The following is a 17844-nucleotide window of genomic DNA, read 5'->3' as shown; positions in this document are numbered from 1 at the left end:
CCTCTGAATGAGTCATTTTAAGTACCGGTCATGTTTGTAAAAATGTAATCAAACCTGTTAAGTGACTGATGCACAACATTTTTTTTATATCTGGTTCTGAACAAATAAAAGACTGACTGATTGATTGATTTTAGTCTCATACTTTTATTTCAAAAATTTCAACAAGTCATATAAATGTGTTTTATACTTGTATAAAGTAATTTCCCCATATTTATAAAGTCTTTTGCAAGCATTGACATTAATGTGTAGACATTACACATTAAGAAAAGCTGAAACACAGTGATAGAGGTTAGCACAGTAATGGAACACAAATGAGGATATGCAGGGAAAAAAGATTCTAGGTTAGCGCCAGTTAGCTGCCAAATCGATTCTACATACATATGGGTCAGACAATTCCAATTAAACTGACTGTTACAATCAAATCAGGAATTAGTGAGACAAAATCTTTATCCTCAGTATAAACTTCCTCCAGGTCCTCAGCACTAAAATGTAAAAGCTGTTTTATCAGTCATTTAAATGGCAAAAATGACTAGCAAGCACTTTAAAGGATCGCCAATGCAAGACTAGTTACAATAAGTTTGGCATCTCTCACAGTCAGAGGCTATGGAAGTTCCACTGCCCACAAAAATGTGCTTTTCCTGGAAGACCTGTAAACAACTGAATACAACTCAGTTAACATTGCTGTCATTCCTTGGACCGTGAACTGCTTTTCTATACGCATGTCAAAATAAGTAAGCCATTGAGAACACAGGGCTCCGATCACAGTTCCAATTCAGTATCTCAAAAGGACCATATAGTAGTGCTAAAGACATCTTGTGTGCAACATGGACCTATCAGGACACAGCACAGAAAACACAAATCAAGGGCAGATTAAAGCAGGGTCCAGTCTGCCCTTGCGGTCATAAAGCATCTTGAGTTTGACTGAACGGATTTCATGTGCTTTAATAAAAACAAAAATTACATTCTCAAATAAGAAGCAACAAATTAAAAAAGAAGAAATGTTAGTTTGTTACATGTAGAATAGCAGATTGTAACATGCAGAGGATATAATGAATAAAACCCATGTTGGACAGTCACAAGAATCGGAATTTTGATCCATTGGCTAAGCGTTTCTTATTTTAGACGGTGTGTAGTTCTTATCTATAATTTCATCTTGCAGAAAGATGTGGAGGCATCGTTCATTCTGTGCCAAGGGGTGTCCTGCAACTCTGGAAATTAACCGGAAGAAAATATGTATGAAGCTGGCATTTGAAGCCACATTATCAATAGCAGTGTATTAAATATAGAATTTCAACATAAAAAGCATTTTTCTTTTTAAAGCTGAACTCCAGGACAAGCAAAAATTGTCTAAATACAAGAGCCGTGTGTATTCTTACTTGAATCTTGGCGTGCTTTGTGTACTCCTACCAGATCTCTGAAGTGTTAAAGTTTACCTCGGAGTAGGAACTTCCTGTGTAAAAGACCGGTCACTGCTGCTCTCTTCTTATGCAGGGTGACTGGTCTTGTACCCGCACTTTTAGTTTTCTGCAGGCAGTCTTCAGCGGGTGGAGCTGCGGAGCTGCTGGTCCCATCCCACAGCTCTGCTCTCTGCACAGACTATGTACAGCACAATTACTTTTACAAGGCAATTTATGTGTTGGCAAAGGCATATGGTACACACAATGTGGATTGAGGAATATATTTCAATGAATGTTTGTGTGTCCTGGGTTCAGCTTTGAATTAATATATGGGTTGACTCAATGCCAGACCACTACACACTGTTTTAAATGTGAAATTTCACAGATAACACGCTTTTCTACAATAATATACAATTAAAAAAATGTAAATATCATGCCAAATTTGAAGATATAACACATGAAACTAACAACTGGTAAGTTTACTAACAAATAAACTTCAGCAAATCAAACCTTATGCTAGAATACTACAATCTGCAATCAAAGCAAATAATTATCCCGGAATTGTGAACTGCATTGTTTCAGCGACAGGGGCATACGTTGAAACCAGCAAAAGCTATGGCATACCATGTAACCATCCATTTCAAAGGCAATCTGCATACATTAACTACACACTACAAACAGAAGGTCAACAATAAGAAGGCCTTGTCTTTAACTCATTCAGTACAAGGGGTTTCACAATGCAATCTGTTTATATGGTACAGGATAATTTTCTGGCACTTGAAAAGAAGCAGAAGATCATACTCACTTGTTTATAAATTGTTCAAGCCCTTGCTTTCTTTCCTCTATGAAAGAGTCATCAAAGATGCCTTCATCTCCTCTGAATGGAAGCTGTCTAAAAAGAGCCTTTCCAGGTAAGGGGGGCACCACAACCTGAATGAAACAGGAGAGAAAAAAAAAAAAGAAGGTTACCGACTATCTATGATCATATTTAAAGCCAATATCATTTTATGCAGAGATAAACACTGAAGTTAAAGTAAAAGCAATGGTGTACCGCCTGAATTTCAGTTCAGTGTTATATTTTAGCACACTAAAAATCTTTAATAAAACTTCAAGGCATAGGTTGTATAAAATATTTTTTTGTCATTAATTTGACTTGTATTTTACTAGCAAGACACAGAGATATGATGTGTGTAGCACCTGCCCTCCTAACCATCTTGCCCTGAATTCTATTGTATCCGAAATGTCTTCCTTATATTGTAAAACGTTAAACTGTTGGCGATAGATAAATCCTGTATACAAATTAAAATAATATTAATAATGTTCCAAAAGTCATGTAATGGTAAAAATAAATATAGTAGCATTAACATTAACATAATATCTAATCAATCTGTTCAGTAAATGAACACACACACACAAAAAAATAATCCCAAGAAGGATTTAGCGCTAGGCAGGCAGTCCTGCTGCTTACAGTACTCCAATACACAGACATGTATAACCTGTGGATTAGGAGCTTGAGTGGTCTTGGAGCCCTTTAATTAGATGCACAACACTTTTATAGTTCATTTCTTGCCCAGCACCAGGTGATCCAATGAAGAAACCCTACTGATCTTCTCAAAACCGTTTCGATATCAATAGCATACCACATGGACCTAACCACATGAAACCGCAACAAGCCTCGAACTAAACAGTCTACCTGTAATCAGACTGGCACCACTCCAACCTATGTGGTTCCCAGCCGCTGGACTCAGCCACCTCTAGTCTCACTCCTCTAGTCAGAGAAGAAATTCAAAACTCTTCAGCATCATCACTGATCTAATCAATGTATTCCATACAGATCAACCTCCAATAGGCACACAACCTCCTCTTCTTCACTCAGTCTCATTAAGTGATATTAAAGTCAAAACGTTTCCAAAAGCTAATTCAATCACTTACAATGAATGCTGCTCCTTGAAGGTTTAGCTTCTTGCTGATCCCCTGAGCACTGGTTACGATATCTACGGTTAGTCTTACCGCTAACGGTATTTCTAAGAATCTTCCAGGACAGCAACCTGAGAGATGATTGGATCTTCAGTCTACAGGAAACACAATCAGACAAGGTTAAAAACCCCTCCCAACCCCCTCGTCCCTCAGTATTCGGGCCGAAGTCACAGCTAACAAAAAAGCCATCTTCAAAGACAACCATTTAATGGGCAAGCTTTCAATGGGTTCAAAGGGATCCTTAGTAAGAATAGTCAGCACCAAGGACAAGTCCGATGGAGGAAAAAATTGCTTTGACAAAGGCATAATGCGTTCTGTTGCCAGGAAAAAACGTTTAATCAACGTATCCTCTGCTAATCTAATGTCCAAAAAAACAGAAAGAGCGGAAATTTGCACCCTCAAAGTACTCAGTGCCAACTTCTTATCCACACCCTCCTGAAGGAAGTCCAGAATGACTGGGACTGACGGGGTAGAGATCTGCTTTTGTGCGCACCATGAGGAAAACACTTTCCACACCTTGCTGTAAATCCTCCTTGTCACTAGCTTCCGACTGGATAGCAGTGTATCCACCACTTTTTGAGAACAGCCCTTATGTTCTAGGATCCTCCTTTCAACATCCATGCCGTCAAGCGAAAGAATTTTGGATCGTGATGCAAAACCGGCCCCTGAAGCAGAAGGTCCGGCCTGAGGGGCAAGATCCACGGAGGCTGAACTGTTCTTCTCTGAAGTTCCGGAAACCACATACTTTTGGGCCACCATGGAGCGATCAGAATGATCACGCAATCCGAGCAACTTAATTTCTGAATCACTCGAGGGAGAAGAAAAAGAGGAGGAAACGCATAGCCTAGGGAGAACTCCCAGTCCTGTGACAGAGCATCTACCCCGCTGGAATCCCTCTCCCTTGAAAGAGAAAAGAAGAGAGGCACTTTCCTGTTTTTCCGCGTCGCAAACAGGTCGACCGAGGGCATTCCCCACCTTTCGGCTATTTGGGAGAAAACCTCGGGGTGAAGCTCCCATTCTCCTTGAAGAATGGGTGCTCGACTCAAATAATCTGCTACCACATTGGATGTCCCTTTTATGTGGACTGCGGAAATGGAGACGAAATGCTCCTCTGCCCATAGAAGGAACTGAACCGTCTCTTGCAGTAGACTGGGGGACCTGGTCCCCCCCCTGACGGTTTAGATATGCTACAGTCGTCGCATTGTCCGAGAAAACTAGAATCTCCCGCCCCCTCCAGCCGGTGCTGGAAAGCTAGCAAGGCTTGTTTTACTGCTAATAGTTCCCTCAGGTTGGAGGATGCATCCACAAGATCCGGGCCCCAAAACCCCTGAGCTTGTAACCCCAGAGAATGAGCTCCCCACCCCTGCGAGCTCGCATCCGTAGTAACTTTCACGGGAGACAGTTGACCCCAAGCCCTGCCTTTCGACAAGGTCAGTGGATTCAACCACCAAGTCAGTGAATGACGCAACTCTACGGGTAGGGAGACTTGATTCTCCAGGGAATCCTTCTGATGATCCCAGTGTGAAGGAAGAAAAAACTGAAGGTGTCTGGAGTGCAACTGAGCCCATGTCACCGCTGGAATTGTTGAAGTCATGACCCCCAGGATTCTCATAACTTGTCTCAAGGACAGGAGATCCGCCCTTATAGATTCCTGAACTAGGTTTATGATACCGGCCACCTTCCCTTCTGGGAGAAAAAACCTTTGGGCTACTGAATCGATCTGAAACCCCAGGAATTTCCTGTAACGCGACGCAATCAGCGAAGATTTCTCCAGATTGATCAGCCAACCCAGACCCTCGAGCGTCTCCCTGACTGTCACCAAGTTCTGCAAAAGTTCCCCCTCTGAAGGGGCGAACAGGAGGATGTCGTCTAAATACGGAATCAGGGAAATCTTGCGCACGTGGAGGTAGGAGACTACCTCTGACAGAATCTTCGTAAAGACTCTTGGAGCCGCAGAGAGCCCGAAGGGCAGGGCCCTGAACTGAAAATGGAGAAACCCCCTTTCTGTCTGCACGGCAAATCTCAGGAACTTCTGATGTCCTGACCAAATTGGAACATGGAGATACGCATCCTTTAAGTCCAAAGTCACCATGAACAGATCTTTTTGCAAAATCTTCCGGACCGAGTATATGTTCTCCATCCGGAACCTTCTGAACAGGAGATACTTGTTTAATTTCTTTAAGTTCAGTATTAATCTGAATTTGCCCCCTGGCTTGGGTACAAGAAAAATATGGGAGTAGAACCCCTGAAATATTTGATCCTCTGGAACCGGGACAACAACGTCCTGGGAAACAAGATTTTGGACACATGCCCATAATGCCACTGCCTTTAAGCGATCTTTTGGCCGAGGCGTAAGGAAAAAAGTTTGTGGAGGGAGAGCCTGAAACTCCAACCGAACACCCTCTCTTATTAAATCTAGTATGTACTGATTTCGTGTGATTTCCACCCACTGGGGAAGAAAAAGAGAAAGTCTCCCTCCCACTTTCAATGTGGCGTCATTTTGACTCCTTGTTGGAGGAGTCAGGAGGAGTAAAGAGCAAACCTCCTTTTTGCTTATTTTTGCTAAAGGGCCATCTTTTCCTCTGATCCTGAGGTCTCCCCCCTTGTTTTTTTCTGGTCCTGGGGGCCTCGAAAAAAACCTACGATTGCGAAAGGGCCTTTTCTTCTCAGGGAATTTCTTCCCCTTTTCCGAGGATCTAGTCAACACGTCTTCAAAACCTGGACCAAAGAGCAACTTCCCCTCAAAGGGCAACCCACACAACTTGGATTTAGAGGAAACATCCCCCTCCCAAGACTTCAGCCAGATAGCTCTCCTAGCTGAATTGAGAAGAGCTGCTGATCTAGCCGATGCTCGAACAGATTCAGCCGCAGCATCAGCCAGATATGCAACTGCTTTACTCACGACTGATAGAGAATCTATCACTTGTTCCGCAGGGGCCCCTAGGGAAACATGCTGTGAAACCCTTTCCAACCACAAGTCTAAGTTCCTAGCCACACAGGTGGAGGCCAAAGCCGGGGTCATAGCAGAGGAATTTGCATCCCATGCTTTTCGCAACAAGGCCTCTGCTTTGCGATCCATTTGATCTTTCAGATTCCCTGAATCCACAAAGGAGAGGTCCTGTTTTTTAGACACCTGCGATAATGCAGCGTCTAATTTAGGGCATTTAAAAAATTTCTCCTCTTCTTTACCGAAAGGAAAACGCCTCTTCCAAGACCGAAAGGCTAAATGCTTCCTCTCAGGATCCTTCCATTCACCTAAAACTAAATCTTTTAGTGTTTGATGGAAAGGAAAAACTCTACCTTCGGAATCCTGCAACCCCCTGTAAAGCCTATCTTGCACAGAACAAGCTTTTGGAGGTTCAGGAATCTGTTCAGTAGTATAAATAGCCTGTAACAGATCGTCCATGTCTCTAGAGCAAAAAGGTGACGTGGCGGTTGAATCTCCATATTCCCTTCTACAGCCTCTCCCTCTTCTAGGGAACTGTCAGTATCTAAACCAGAATGCTCCTCTTTCTCTTCTACCCGAGTAAAAGCAGAATTAGAAAGTGAACAAGGGAGAGCAGAACTTCCAGATGGCCCTGCAGAGGCAATCGAGGAGGTAGTGATTGGCAACAGTTCAGAAAAAACATTCTTGAAAGATTGCACAGCAGTCACCATTTCATTACGCATACTGGCCATAAAGTCCTGCATAAGTGATGAAGATTCACTCAACATAACCTTCTGTATACACTGTTCACAAATGGCCTTGGAGTAATTCAGAGGTAATTTAACATTGCAACTGCCACACCGCTTCTTCAATGCTTTAGAAGATGAGGCAGAAGGTGGAACTGCTAATTGGGCTGCAGACTTGTCCCCCAGAAGTGCATCCTGAAGAGAGAGGCACAAAACACTGTATCAATACAGCTACTGGGAGCAATAAGGGCACCCCCCACCTAGACTACACCCAGTCCCTCGAAAAGCATCACTCACCGCTACCTTGGACCTGGGTGCAGACATCGCTGGCTTGGCTTCTTCCTCCATTTCAGCCTCGGCGGCGTGCGGCAACTCCCCTCTCTGTCTGGCCAGCGTCTCCGTGGCGAAGGGCGGAAGTGACGTCACGCCGGACCGGAAGTGACACTTCCTAACTCAGAACGAGGCTTGGAACCCGGAAGTCCCGCCTCCTTTGCCCTCCACCACGAGGCAAGCTCCACAGAGCACCAAACAGGGCAAACAGCACGGGGGAAAGATAAGCTAAGTGTCTACCATTAGGTTTGGGAGAGACTTAGCTACCTCTTCTAAGGGAACAACCTCTGTACCACAAGAAGGCAAGGCTCAGGAATCCAGTACCCTAGCAGAGCCCTACAGAGGGTGACTGCTGACCTCAAGGCCATCCAGTCGGGACAAAGAAACAAACATTGCGCTGACCCAGACGGTAAGAAACACAATCAAAAACTGTGGTTCCCCTCGTGCACTGGTGGAGGTATTCTACTTTAATCTCAACTGAGGGACGAGGGGGGTGGGAGGGGTTTTTAACCTTGTCTGATTGTGTTTCCTCTAGACTGAAGATCCAATCATCTCTCAGGTTGCTGTCCTGGAAGATGATTGGAGAAATCCTGTTTTAGAGTGACTCCATTTCCTTGCAGGGTCCTATGGAGCCTTCCTTGTGTGTGCCAGTAAGCATTGTGTGTCTCTGCAAACACAAAGACAGCAGGGCAACCCACTCCCCTATTCCTCTGCTTCCCACTCCTCCCTCTTGCCTTCTCCAGCTAGATTAACAATTGTTCTAGACTGAACAGTCCGTTTGGGGAAGATCTAACAGAATTGGAGCCAGCTGCTTGGAAACATGATGACTAAGTGCTGGAGCAAAAATGTAAAGAAATACTTTACTGGGCAAAGTATATTTGTTTGATCCGGATTCATTGTTGAAGAAAAAACTTGGAGAGTTTAATACTACTTTGCCACACTTGCCTTGTATGCTTCTTTGGTAACATGCCGGGAAGTAATCTTTGACCCTTAAAATTCACCTTTTCAGGCAAGCTAATAATCTGGTCACACACTTCACTTTAGGCCTGGTTCACACCTGGGCGTTTTGTAGCGCGTTCGAACGCTCTGCAAAACGCTCAAACACCGAAATCCTATTATTTCCTATGGGTATGGTTCACACCTGGGCGTATTACAGGGCGTATTACAGGTCGTATGAACGCGCTACAAAACGCCCTAAGTACAGGAGCTTCTTTGGGGAGTTTTTGTTGCGCGTTTCCATTGGGATACAGCCAAGTAGCCCGCGGTAAAAACGCGCGACAAACACGCATATTGGATACGCCTAGGTGTGAACCCAGCCTTAGTGAATAATCTTCCACTATTCAGCAAGACACAAATTGTCACAATGTTACTTTTTCCATTACCCCATTTCTACTCTTAAAGGGACATTAAAGTCACATTTGTTTTCCTCCCTCCCCCAATGCTGCTTACCCTAAAGGATCCCTCTTGATCCAATCATCTGCTTTCCACTTGTATTCAGCAATCCCTCCAGCGCTGGTGCCGGTCTCTGATCCAGTGCCGACTGCTGCATCTCCTGTGTCCCACGGTTTCTGTGCAGGTGCACGCTGTATGCATTTACCTAAACTGTGTCTCTCCTCTTATACCCGGCCAAAGATCTCTACTGCGCATGCGCCCGCAATATGATCCTTCACGGCCACCTGAGAGTCTTCAGAACTTCGGATGGGAGCGAGCGAGCGATGGAGACACAGGTAACCTTTAACCTAATTGGTAGCTTTTTTTATGTGTTTGCATATATCTACTGCTTGCTAGCAGTAAATATATGCACAAAAAAAAAAAAGGAAGCTTTAATTCTACTTTAAATCCTCTAAAGCCTATGTTTGTGCAGGCAGTATCCCCAATACTGTATTTGTTTTATAAGTACACACTATAAAACAATTAAGGATTTTTTCCCCCCCAAACTAAAACAATTCAACATCTTGTGAACCATAAGGCCCTGTTCTAGGATCATCCAACTTATGTTCCGCCAGCTGGATAATAAGATACCGATGATTTTGATTCACACAATAGCAGTACCTCAAAGTAAGAATGTAGAATTGCAATGTTTGTGCTAGAGCTATCAAGTTGTGAAGATGTCACATTAAAATTCATATTTCGGCATGATGTTTTGAGAAATGGCAGAAATTTGAGATAAATTAAAAAGATCTTCCTAAGCACCTGATCAGGATTAATGGAATTGTAACTTCAAATAAGCTATTCCATCAAATGACTTACCTTGCTTTCACGTTCAAGCTCACTCCTTAGCCATTCAAAGTCACTGTATCTTCTGCGGACACTAGACTCTTTCAACTTAAAAATTGGGAGGTTTGTCTGGGGGGAGGGGGGAAAAAAAGAAGAGGACGTGAGAGATTGAGGCACATTTTTCCAAGCAATAAAATGTAAACATTGTTATAACATTTTAACCACTTCAAGACCAGGTGTTTAGACCCCCTTCCTGGCCAGGCCATTTTTTAGTATTCAGCTCTGCGATATGACTGACGTTTATTCCGTCATGCGACGCTGTACTGAAATTAATTTTATACCATTTTTTGGGGACAGATAGAGCTTTCTTTTGGTGGTATTTAATCACCGCTACGGGGTTTATTATTTACTATAATTAGGAAAAATTACTGAAAATTTTGAAAAAAAAAAAGTTTTTTTTAACATTATGTTAGGAAACATTTATTATTACCCAGTTTTTTAGTAAAATATAAAAGTCGGGGTCAGGTCGGGTAAATAGACACCAAACATGTCAAGCTTTAAAATTGCGCGCACACGCGACATCGCAGAAAACTACCATAGCCAAAATTGGCCATAGGCGACACTATAAAAGCTTTTACCGCTCATCAGTTTAGAGTCATCAGTGATTGATGGCCCTAGACTTATTGCTCTCACTCCGACGTTCGTGGCGATATGCAACGTGCGGTTTAATGGGCGCAATCGTCTTTTTTGCACGTATGCGCCCCCGACGCATGTTTGCATGCGTGTATGTATGGGTGGGGACTTTAAAACATTTTTTTTTTACATTCTTTTTTATGTGTAACTTACATTTTTTTGGGGGGAGGGGGACTTTAATTTTTTTTTTCACTAAACTTTATTCCCATCACATACGGGGGCTAATAAAACCCCCCTATGTGATAGCAAAATATGCGACAGGTCCTCTTTATGGAGCCATCAGGGGTCTCCAAGACCCCTAATGTCACCTAGGACCCCCCAAAAGAAGCTGATGAAGCACAGATCTGCTCCATCAGCTTCTTTGCAGCTTCTGAAGCTGGAGAGTGACACAAGAATGCGGAAGTGATGTAATATACAACACTGTCGCATTCTTGCAGAGGAAAGGGTACCGGAGGGAGCTCGTGTAACGAGCTTCCTCTGATCCCGTTACACAGGCATGGTGCTGATCCCTGGCTCGCACGCTCAGATGTAGAGAGCTCCCGGCCGGCCGTTTTCTTACTACGGCCGGCCCGGAGGCAGTTAAACTTAAATGCCAAGTATACCAATGCAATACATGATTGTGAACTCTTTCAACCGGCCACATTGCTCATACTTTTAAATCAATGTAGAAAAGGAGTAAAACAACAGCACATGCAGGCAGCAGCTATTGCCAATGTAAAGTGGACCTGTAGTCCTGGCTCAGGTCGGGAGCGCGCACACAGACACCATGTAACATTCCAGAGAAAAGGCAGTCAGCTGCAAAACAGAAGTTCTCCCCAGCATGAGAAGAGATAAGGATTTAAAAGGAAGAGCAGCAAAGAGAAGGGAAACTACCATGGATTACAGTAAGGCACATTACAGTACTGTTTTATGTTAAAAACTCTGAGGGTTTAATGTCACTTTAAGCTGGATATACACTGTACGAATTTCATTCAGTTCTTGATGAACCGGATAAAATTTGTTCAGTAGGTGGCCCTGTCCGCTCCCTTCGATCTGGCATTCAATCAGCTGCCATCACTGTTCAGGCATTCAGAATACAATAGCCCAGAGGAACATTCATCTATCCATGTTGTTTAGCCTGGATGGAGGAATCGGTTATATTTTTTTCATTCAGCCTGCAGGCTGAATAAAAAAATATAGCAAGGTATGGCTAGCTATACTTTCACACAAGAAGTGGTAGCTTTCATAATATGAGAGCCACGGGTTCTAAGTCAATGTACTGCAATCAACTTAGAATGGCTAAAGTACTTGTCAGCCTCATGCCTTTTAGCATTATCTTGGCATCAAACAAATACACCCTATCAGAAGGAAAGAACAAGGCCCCTTTCAGATTGGTGGTTTGATCAGGTCTGCCTGTCAGTTTTTCAGGGGGACCCGATTGAATGCCCAATCCAAGTCTATAGGCAGCTGGATCTAAACGGACGTGTGTTCGTTTACATCCGGTTGCCCCCGGCTCTGGCCAGATCCAAAAAAACAAACAGAACAGCATTCCATTTTTCCGGACCTGATCATGCCGGATCCAGAGTAATTTGATGTAAACCGAAAAATGTCAGTTTACATCCGATTCACCATAGACTAGGGATGCACCAATACCGTTTTTTTGATGCTTTGCTTTCGGTACTTGTCGATACAGAGTACCGATACTTCTGTGGGCATGGAGCAGGCTTCCCAGGCAATGTGATTGCCTGTGAAGCTGGTTCCATGTTGACTGGCCGACTTGATTGTACTTGGCCGGGAAACCGGCTTCCCAGCGAATCGGCGTTGAGACAGCTTCCCGGCCAATCCCAGCTTCCGGATTGGCCGGGAAGCCAGCTGGATGATGGTTCAGCAAGGAGTCATCTGTTCGGCCAATCAGGATGCCGGGAGGTAGGTCATTACTCGCCGCCCAGCTTCTTGATCGCACTGGAAGCTGGCTTCATGTTCCCCTTCCTCTGACCGGAAGTTCTGGTATCGGAGCATTTGGGCGAGTACGAGTACTCACCCAAATACTTGATATCGACACCAATACTAGTATTGGTGCATCCCTACCATAGACCGACATGGGGTCCGGTCACATCAGTTTTTTTTCCTGCATCGCAAGATGGAGGGAAAGTAAACTGGACAAAGCTGGACCAACACTGATGTCACATAGGTGACATCTGATCCTCTCCTGACCGGATAGTGTGAAAGGGGCCTTACGTTTTAACTTACCTTAGCGTCTAAGGCAAGTATCTTTTTTTTTTACTGTAAGACTAACGTAGCTCCAGTGCATGCTGGCATTTGCTTTCTGTCAACAGGGATGTATGTTTTTATCCACAAGGCAGGATTACAGTGGTCATGAAGATGGAAAAATATTAAATCCGGTAAGAAGAATGGTATCAGCTCTTTCCTACATCATCTCTGTTGGCTTTTTACCCGACTTCAACTCTACACGTTTGGTGTTAGAGAAAAGTGGAGAAGACAGAAGTCTTTACAGCTCAGTGTTTTCTGCAGGTGATATTTTGCATTTCAAAGTCCCTCCTCTCAAATTACTTTACAAAAGAGGATTAGCTGCTCTCTTCTAGTGACCCTGTAAAGATCAAGTTTGGGAAGACTGTTTAGAAGAATTTTCATACACTGGGTACGGAAGTCTATAAAGTTAATCTCTGAAATAACAGATCAAGTTTACATATACAATACAAGGAGTAGAAGTGCCAATTCATCTCATCTTACCATGCATTTTCCTCATTCTGAACTTTTGACATAATGATGGGTGTGAAACAGAAAGAAAAAAAAAAAAGCACACACAATTCCTGCGTAGGTCTAAAGGGAAGTTCAGTTTTGAATTTTTTGACAAAACTGTTAAAATCCTGGAATTTCCCCACTTGCACTTTTTTCTCATTCATACTAGAGAAGTACAAACTACAGAAATAGGCAAGTCTCAGAATGCTGATTGGATTATGTCTTAAAGAGCAATTCCGGACAAGCGACCACTGCTTTACTAATGCTATCCTGCAAACCCTGCAGTGGTGTAAAATCAGAAAGATCACCTTTTGCATTCATTGGAGTTTTGTGTAACCCACTGCTTCCCGAATTTAGAGTGCACCTCACAGGGTCACTAGGACTACTGTTTTTAAAGCCTATGCTATTGCACCTTCCTCTATCTTAGTTTCCATATTGTAATGATCTTTGTAAACCAGGATTTCCCTGTCTCTTATATTCAAATTTTGCCAAAATAAAAATGTTCAGAACCTTGCCACACTTCCGAACCTGAGAAGACTACCTTTTACTCATGCCATTAGTCTCTTGTTCTTCCAACCGCACCTCTCGAGGTTAGCCTCCAAACAGGAGAGAGAACAATCTTTCCTTAGCCCTTTCCAACTGAAGTACACTAGTTTCCATATTACGGACAGTAAACTATTTACATATTCTTAACAAGCAAGAACTCTAAACAAGCCCTCACTTACCTCTCTAGCTACATGTAATGTAATACACATCACTCCTGCATTCAGTGATCAGAGGGGAGCTCAGTAGGTGGACGTGTGCTGATCTCCCTCCGATCCAGGCAACAAGATCCACCATACAGGTCCCGGGCACGCACAGGGAACAGCGTAGCCTGGGATAGCCAGTGGCCCACTCCCATGCAAGCTCTATAGCTTGTATATTAAAATTCTCACCATGTCCTGCTAGGGAGCATGTGCAAGCAGGAAAAAAAAAAACGCTCTATAGAGAGTGCCATCCGCCCGTCTATATAGACTGGGTGGACGGAAAGTAGTTAAAAATGTTTTGTTACCAGATTGTCATATAGGAGCTGGATTGTTTTAAGATTGTTGTTACATTAGCCCCCTATGCCTTTGTCAGTGATGGTTAGAGGGCTTCTCTACTACTGTTTTGGCACTTGAAGATGCCAAATCAGGCTACCATAAAAAAAGTAAATAAAATAGAAAATTGGAATGGTAACTATGACAATTGAAGATTTAATCTAATTGAACTTTAAAAGGTTACAAATGAGTTTCATGATCAAATGACATAAAAAACTGCTCGAGTAATGGCTTAGTTTGCTAATGAAGCTAGTTAAAAATCTTTCAAATGCTTTTTCCCCATTTCATTTACGAACAATTGAATCGGCTTTTGCCAGTGACACAACAGTAGTATTGAAGGCTATCAGCAATCACTGTTAAATTATATTGCCCAGTCCAGATTACAAAACATTTCTAGTCAGAGAAGAGCCTTCTCCTGTCATACCATCCACCCAGAGGCTTGGGAATAAGTGGGGAAATCACACTTTTATTTTCCTGCCCATGTTAAGGCTTTCACACTGTCATTCCTGTGTTTAGCTTTTCAAAATGTAGGATACATTATCTGGGAAACAACTTTTATGCTTCCCAAACCCCTTTTCCTGCATTTAGATGCCCCTGCCTAAAGTGGACCTTTACCTTTCACTAAAAATCCCATCAGCTCTGCATTCCGACATGAAATCATCTTACATTCATTAGTTAAACATGTTTTTTTATTTTACTTACAGTTACTGTCTTTCTACTTCCTGGCCCTTTTAGGCATTAGTGATGTAGCCCATGCCTAAGAGATGCATCCTGGGAAGGTTACATCACAGTGCACTGCGGGGAAATCTCATCTGTAAACTGCAAAATCTCAGGGAAATAATTTTTTCCCCCCTTGAGATGACGTGCATGGTCACATGTCCTAGTCACATGTGCCAGAGTTCCAGGAAGTAAATCTAAAGATGGATTCATCTGCCATTAGTAAAAAATGGCCACTGTGAGAAAAGGGAAGAAAAGAAAATAAGGCAATCGAAGAATAAAAAACCTGCATATATCTATTCGTATATGTTTGTAGATTGCCATTTCTAAAGGTGTATTTGTTGTCATTTTAAAGATAAGGGTAAGTTCCACTTTAAAGCCCCATTTAGAGCTTCTAATTTGATCTTGAATGCACAGAATTGTATTGTCTATAAACGCAGCTAAACTGGATGCAGGAAAACAATTAAATGCAAAGTCTGCCATTGAAAATCAATTACATACATTTTTATATGCGTTTAGAAATGTGCTCTAAACAAATTTAAAAAAAGCAGATTTGACACTTCTAGTGTGAAAGAGGCCTGAGCCCTATTTACACATATGAGTGGGACCAATCAGGAGTCTTACAAATTCTTCCATGGTACTTATGCGATCTGATGCGGGTGGCTGCCATTAGCTGCAGATGATCACACCTAGATGCAAACAATTAGCACACAGGCGCGGTTATCCGCAGGCAATTGCTGTAAGTGTGATTACATGTGAAATGCCACAAAAAGTGGTGGGCAGTGGCAGCTGTCATTGTACTGTACAGTGCCTCCCACCCGCAGCAGATAGCATGGGTCTCACTGAGAAATTCACGCGCCTCATGCGATCTACCCAATTCACAGGTGTGAAAGGGGCATTTTTCTTTCTCACTTCTATCTGGTGGTAGGGCAATACATTGGGAAACCAGTGCTTGGAAGTGGTTAGAGAATAAAGCAAAACAAATGTTGATTTGTCATTTTAGAGAGAGTGGTTTTGTATTGCATGAGAACCAGATAAAACTTTCAACTCTGTTTTCAGATTACATATATTATTGTTCATTTGATTGATCAATCACAAGTGAAAGCATATACTTTTTTAATGCCAAAGGCAAAATTTAATACCGAAGTTAAATATTTCCTGTACACCAGGCCGCTGCTCATATTACCTACATTACCGTTGAACTGAAAGCCTGAACTAGTGATAAGACACCAAAGCACATTGGATTAACAGTATATTTAGTCACTGGTAACCTCAAGTGTTTACGCTGTTTGCACAATTTTAAATCCATCCAAACAAAGTCAGGCAACTCTCCAGCATTCTTGTGTTGCAAGTGTTTACTGCGGTGACTCCATCATTTTACCCAGCGCCACCATCAGGCATGTTGGGTTCTGCGATGAGGCATTTTGGTTGAAATGTGGGTGGCGACAGTGTGATGAGTGATAAAGTCACTGGAATATTATTCAGCACAAGGATCCTGTTTGCTGCCCGGCTTCCTTATTGGCTAGGAAGACGGCTTCACTTCTTGCTAGGCAGCCTGGCTTCCTGGCCAATCAGGAAGCTGGACGGCACCTCATGACCCACCGCCCGGCTTAATGATTGGTTAGGAAGCCAGGCAGCCTCGGCAAGTAAAGCCGTTGTTCTTTTGATAGAACACTGGCTTCCCAGACAATCAGGAAGCTGGGCGACGGGGCACTCGGCACTGGTATCGGTGAGTACCGAAAAAAAAAAAATATCAGTACTCATACTCAAAACTGAAAAAACGGCATTGGTGCATCCCTACTGGCCATAATTGGCCAGTCTGCCATCCAAATCCCCAACTGTTAGAATGCAAACATACAGGAAGGAACCCCTGGACATCATTGACCAAATATGGTTTTTATTGTATTTGGTCAATTAAATCACTCATGATTCCCTGCACTGTGTTTGCATCACCTAAGCCTTGGGGAGTCAGTGGAAACAGGATTAGTACGGCGGGTCATTTTGGCAGCAGGTTGTCATAACAGACAATGAATTTACATCAATGGGCGACACGACTGACTATAAAATTACACTAGGTGGCATTGTTAAATGTTTTCCTTTTTTTTTTTCATGGTGCCAGTGTGTATTGCCATTTTCACTTTTAGAGAGCGAGTACAGTAAGGGGGTTATTCACTAAGCTGCAAAAGGCAGCCGAATGAGTAACCGAGCCGAACTGAAGGCAGCTAAAGCATGTTTAGCTATTCATTGCAGCCATGTACAGCTATTCTTAGATGTACATTAGCTGCATTCGGCTTACTTTACCTCTGAACGGAAGAAGAACCCATTCGCCTCAACTGATGTAACATCTGGATCGGCTGAGGTGAACGTTCGGCACTTCATTCCCCGCTGTTTACCCCTTTTCTCCAAGGGACCGAACATCAGAGAGTGAATTGCCGAACATTCAGCTCTTCATTTGGCTCGGTCATTCAGCTTCGCTACTTCCAAGGTAGTGAAGCAGAATGAAAAATGTAATTATATTCTCTTTCTAATTTCTTCCTTTTCCTTTCTCCCTCCTCGTTAGTTGACTATGTATCTCCCGATTGTTAGGATTATCCCCCCACAGGTCAGGATTTTGTTAACCGCAGGATGGGGATTATTTGCTCCTTGGAGCCACTGTCCAGGTTTCTCACTACTTTAGCAGGTTTAGCCTGCATAAGGAACCCGGCATGGTTATGGGGGCATCTTGTCGTGTCACTACCTTCCGTTTTGCTCTCTCATAAGATGATTTGCCTGTCATGGATGCCTTACTATAAGCTGGTTGATGACTTTGTATTACAGGATCGTGTACGGCTGCTGTCCAAGTTAATTTTTTTTTTCTTATTCAATCCTGCGTACTGTTATCGCTTTATTGAACGAAGATCAAATACAATTTTAGTGGAAGAAAAATGTCAATATAAAAAAAAAAAATTCATACCAGACCCTTAATCTGAGCAGGGGCCCAGCAACGCAAGAAGGGGGGGGGGGCTCCCCGTCACACAAAACAA

General features: G+C 43.0%; 1 protein-coding gene across 3 annotated transcripts in view; it reads right to left on the bottom strand.

The window, feature by feature from the left end:
* Positions 1-839: 839 nt before the first annotated feature.
* The window catches only part of SNX3 (sorting nexin 3), a 27292-nt gene continuing 10287 nt past the window's right edge, over positions 840-17844 (bottom strand). For 2 of the 3 annotated variants that reach the window (XM_018563749.1, XM_018563748.1), the window contains exons 2-4: positions 9627-9722; positions 2203-2327; positions 840-1208 (exon numbers count right to left, since the gene is read on the bottom strand). In XM_018563749.1, coding sequence (XP_018419251.1) covers positions 1103-1208; positions 2203-2327; positions 9627-9722 — 327 coding nt within the window. In that variant the 3' untranslated portion in view covers positions 840-1102. The remainder of the gene's footprint in view (positions 1209-2202; positions 2328-9626; positions 9723-17844) is intronic. The other variant, XM_018563750.1, reaches the window with a different exon arrangement.

The sequence above is a fragment of the Nanorana parkeri genome, unplaced genomic scaffold (genome assembly GCF_000935625.1).
Source record: "Nanorana parkeri isolate BGI_ZX_2015 unplaced genomic scaffold, ASM93562v1 scaffold691, whole genome shotgun sequence".
NCBI lineage: Eukaryota > Metazoa > Chordata > Amphibia > Anura > Dicroglossidae > Nanorana > Nanorana parkeri.
This window is presented reverse-complemented; position numbering and strand designations above follow the sequence as displayed.